The sequence below is a fragment of the Galeopterus variegatus genome, unplaced genomic scaffold (assembly GCF_000696425.1).
Source record: "Galeopterus variegatus unplaced genomic scaffold, G_variegatus-3.0.2 Scaffold6033, whole genome shotgun sequence".
In the NCBI taxonomy this organism is placed as follows: domain Eukaryota; kingdom Metazoa; phylum Chordata; class Mammalia; order Dermoptera; family Cynocephalidae; genus Galeopterus; species Galeopterus variegatus.
In genome coordinates, this window is record NW_007732144.1 from 68,900 (window position 1) to 71,170 (window position 2,271).

At 34.1% G+C, this 2,271-nt stretch overlaps 1 protein-coding gene across 2 annotated transcripts in view; it reads left to right on the forward strand.

Annotated features, from left to right (window-relative positions):
- The window catches only part of ESM1 (endothelial cell-specific molecule 1), a 9,563-nt gene that overhangs the window by 3,512 nt on the left and 3,780 nt on the right, over nucleotides 1-2,271 (forward strand). Inside the window, exon 2 of one of the 2 annotated variants that reach the window (XM_008590354.1) lies at nucleotides 567-719. The exons of the other annotated variant lie outside the window; for it this stretch is intronic. Within the exon in view, the coding sequence (XP_008588576.1) occupies nucleotides 567-719 (153 nt within the window). The remainder of the gene's footprint in view (nucleotides 1-566; nucleotides 720-2,271) is intronic. 2 annotated transcript variants of the gene reach the window in all.

Here is a 2,271-nt window from a genome sequence, read left to right on the forward strand (position 1 = left end):
CAGAGAAGCAACTCAGTAAGAGTTGGAGCAGATTGAGAATTGATCACTTCATGGAGAGCTGGGATGAAAGCTCTCTTAGCCCTGGTTAGTTTGAAGCCCTTTCCCATACATTTAAAACACAAAATTGTCTATGAATACAGTGGATTCAAAGACAGCATCACATCTTTTAAACGTGTTCAGATTTTGATGCATGTGTCTGTTCAATTTTGTACCTTCACTGAGCTGTTACAGAGGTAACCTGTGAAAACCTGTCTATTGGCATCTAAGCAGAAAATAAACAGAATTAAGACTGTCCAAGGTGATTGGTTATGTGTAGTTGCCTTTGACTAAATTTTAAATTATGACACTAAGCCTGAGGTGGCCATTACCCGGTCTTAATGTACGATTTCACATTTATTACTCAAAGTTTCAACTTTCAGAGCCTGGATTTTTGAGAATAGAGTTTCATTTTATAGTCCAGATTCCTTAGGATGGTTCAGATCCTAAGGCTATGCACACCGGGGGTGCCAGGATGGAGGCTATGTACAACGAGCAGCTTTCTCTCTAAATCCTTCCTTTGCCCTCAGACTGTCCCTACGGCACCTTCGGGATGGAATGCAAGGAGACCTGCAATTGCCAGTCGGGCATATGTGACAGGGCGAACGGCAAATGTCTGAAATTTTCCTTCTTCCAATATTCAGTAGCCAAGTCTTCCAACAGGCAATTTGTTTCTTACACAGGTAAGAATTGATTCTGATTTTAAAAACTTAAAAATATCAGCAAATAGAATCAGATGTTAATTTGAATAACTTTGTTTCCTTTATTTTACTAAGGGGAAAGGTGGGTGGTAGTTGAGTTTGGTTGCTGTTGCTGTTTTCTAAAAAGATCACATTAGTAATTTCGAGGATTATATACAATTTCTCATAAAGTTTACCCAGGTTGCATGGAGGATGAATATGATTAATTACCAAAATATCTGTAATAAAACTTAACCAACTGAGATATAGAAAGTTTTAAAAATTCTTCAGTGATCTGTTTTATACGTTTACTACACAAAACTATTTCTCTCTCAATTTATGTAGGAAAAGTACTGAGGAATATATTGGATAAAGTTTAAAAGCTAAGTCAGAAAATACAGACTATTTCTTTAAAAAAAATACAAGTATTTAAATGGAATAATTCCAAGCATGTGCTTTTATGGGTTTTGGAGAGAATAAGAAATAGTATCTGTGATTGAAATTTAGGAAATGAATAAAGTTGTAGTAATAACTCATATGCTGCTTGTTAGCCCCTCTGTATTTCTTACACAGGTTGTTAAAATGTGAGGGATACACAACCTATAAGGTGGTGCTATACACATTTTGATTATCTTGTTGAATAAATGGTCAGTACAATAGAGCTCCATTAAATTGAAAGTAGCTCATTTAAAACACGTAACATGAAAGCTTATTCTTCCATTGCACAGATGATGACTATAGATAATAGTAGTGTATTATGTATTTCAAAATCACTGAAAGAGTCGATTTTAAGGGTTCTTACCACAAAAAAAGATAAGTATGCGAGGTGATGGATAATTAGTTTGATTTAATCATTCCACAATGGAAGCACATATCAAAACATCGCATTATACCCCAAATATATACAACTATTATTTGTCATTTAAAAAGTAGATAAATAAAACACACACACACACACACACACACACACAAATCCAACATGTAGCCATAGCAACTGCTAGTATCAACAAACAGTATACTCCCTAACCCCCCTAGATATAGTTATTAATACAAATCTATTTTATTTAGTTTTTGGTTCTGGTTCTTTGTAATTCAAATTAATTAATGTGAAATATTTGGCAAATGTGCCTATTTTTCCAGCTTTACCTCCTTTTTACATATGGGTGCAATTAAGCTCATTAAAATGAAGGTGAAATATTGTGCTTTTAACTGAATTATTAGTTTTAAGTATAGCTATGCCCAAAGGTGAGTATCTTTGTAAATATTTGATGTGGAAATTGAGACATTATTAACATTTTAAATACTTATGACTTGTCCCTATAGTCCTTGAAAAGCAGAAGATTGGATTTTAAGACCTAATTTTTTTTTTAATTGAAGTGAAATTCACATAGCATAAAATTAAACATTTTAAGGTAAACAGTTCAGTGGCATTTAATATATTTACAGTGTTGTGTACCCACCACCTCTGCCTAGTTCCAGAACATTTTTATCAGCCCCAAATAAAACTCCAATATCCGTTAAGAAGTTACTCCTGTTCCTCACATCCCCCCCAGCC